Genomic DNA, 2130 nt, shown 5'->3' on the forward strand with positions numbered 1-2130 from the left:
GCACAAATTAGCTTATTTAGAGCTTTAAACTTTTAGCATTGTTAGAAGACTGAAAATTCCCTAATTCGATCAAAGGGTTATTTAGGTTTTTCCTTTTCAATTTAAACACCGAGTTTAATTTAATACAAATAAAATAAAAATGATTTCATATATTTAATGATAGGAAAAAGGTAGCAAATCTTACCTTTTCAATTCGATGAGTACGATGAATGGCTGAAAATAAGTTCTTTGAAATTGATTAATTTGTGAATGTGTTAAACTAGCATCACTGAAGAAGCATCTTTTTAAGCAATATAGAAATTTAACGATGCACTTTGACAAAACATTTTTACAAGCAGTGAGGAAGGCTTCTCCCTCAGTTGAAGATTCGCAAAGAGAAAGGGAAATCTGAAAAACGAAGAGTAATAAAACATGAAACATAACATTAATATTCAGACCTTGAAAAGATGCATGCGATGAGAGTCACATGATATGAGAGTTTCAATTCCCTAAAACCACACTTCCTGGTTGTAAAATAAAGCTTCAGCGATCATTTTATCCAACATTTAATTCATATCAATGAAGCCTTATCATTTCTTAAATGAGATAAAGATTTTTTTTTCTCCCTTTTTAACAAACACTCTTATCTTTCATTGTGTTACTCTAGATTCGAATTTATTGTGAATTTTGGTTTTACTAGACATACATGTCAAGCATGCGAGCATGCATGTTTCCAAGTAAATTATGTAAAATTTTTACCGGTGTTGTAGTTTGTTTACTGATTATATTTTTCATTATTTTTGTGTATTATTATAATTACTTTGCGGATGATTTTTATGAAGAATCTGTTAATCAAAATTTCTATTTTAATTCGAGTAAGTTATTTGTTGTATTTTTTTTGTTTATTGAAAAGTTAAATGATCTATCTTCACTTCATCATTTTTCAACTAAAATAATGATGAAAATACATTCTGCACATTAATTTAAACTCCGATTTGGAATTTTTTTTGAAATTACATTGTTTCACGCACATGAAAATTTCTTTCCACGTCTTTCTAAGCCAGGTCATTTAACAATCTATCTTTCCATTCATCTTTTTTTAGTTAAAATAATGATAAAAATACATTGTGCACATTAATTTAAACTCTCATTCAGAATTTTTTTAAAAATTACATTGTTTCACGCACATGAAAATATATATATATATATATATTGTATGCCTTGCATCATAAAAACTTAGCACTCACTACATAGCATAGATGTCTGAACACATAGTATTTAGTAGTGAATATTCAAAAAGCCCTCTTTCAGAATGTATTATTAAATCGTTTAAGAACTGTTGTTATTTGAGAGAAGCCGATTGCAGATTGGAAATCCATTCAAAAATCTCATGAAACAGAAATTTTTTCCCTATTAGTATCAGTTAAATATGAGTATTAAAGAATGTATTTATTTTTTTCTGCAGATATTAACTATTGCTCCAACGAACCATGTCCTTTATCTGCAACTTGTGTAAATACAGATGGAAGTTACAGTTGTGTTTGCAATGAGGGATACAAGGCAAATGGATCCGACATTAGGGTTGATGGTTGTGTAGGTATAATCTAATAGTGAAACTGATGCTTAGTGTTGATGTATAGTTATTAAGAAATTAATTTAATTCGACTCTTTTTTTTTTTTTTTTAAATTCCACACTATAGATATTAACGAGTGTGAGGAGAGCCCTGCGATCTGCCCGAGTCAAACTAAATGTGTAAATATTTTTGGGGCTTTTGCTTGTGTTAATGATTTGACTCCATCCCCAGTTTTGGATGTAAGAAATACTTTGACTGTTGATGTTGCAGGTAAGCATATTTCATCTATAGCTTATGCATCTTTGTTTATGCATAACTAGAGCGAAGGGACCTCATTGTATGCTCGTTGTGACTGAGTGACGTGAAAAACGGATTCGTGAAAAACGAAATCATAGAAGTTCAAACTTACTAAATTATAAACGTAATACAGTGAATTCGCGATAACTCGAATCTGATAGGACTGACGAAAAACTTCGACATATCGGAAGTTCGACTTACCGTTAGTTTAGGTTTTGGACTTTCAAAATATTGTTGAATTATTTAATTAGTGCTTATTAATTACAAATCTTCTAAATGC

At 29.9% G+C, this 2130-nt stretch overlaps 1 protein-coding gene across 1 annotated transcript; it reads left to right on the forward strand.

The window, feature by feature from the left end:
* Positions 1-179: 179 nt before the first annotated feature.
* Positions 180-1823, forward strand: LOC122273947 (uncharacterized; the record flags this gene model as incomplete). Its single annotated transcript, XM_043057911.2, is given in 3 exon segments — positions 180-854; positions 1445-1576; positions 1680-1823. Coding segments are annotated over 3 exon segments (445 nt in total), but the record flags the coding sequence as incomplete, so codon positions are not given.
* Between the last annotated feature and the right edge of the window lie 307 nt (positions 1824-2130).

Source organism: Parasteatoda tepidariorum, unplaced genomic scaffold, assembly GCF_043381705.1.
Source record: "Parasteatoda tepidariorum isolate YZ-2023 unplaced genomic scaffold, CAS_Ptep_4.0 HiC_scaffold_12723, whole genome shotgun sequence".
Taxonomy (NCBI): domain Eukaryota; kingdom Metazoa; phylum Arthropoda; class Arachnida; order Araneae; family Theridiidae; genus Parasteatoda; species Parasteatoda tepidariorum.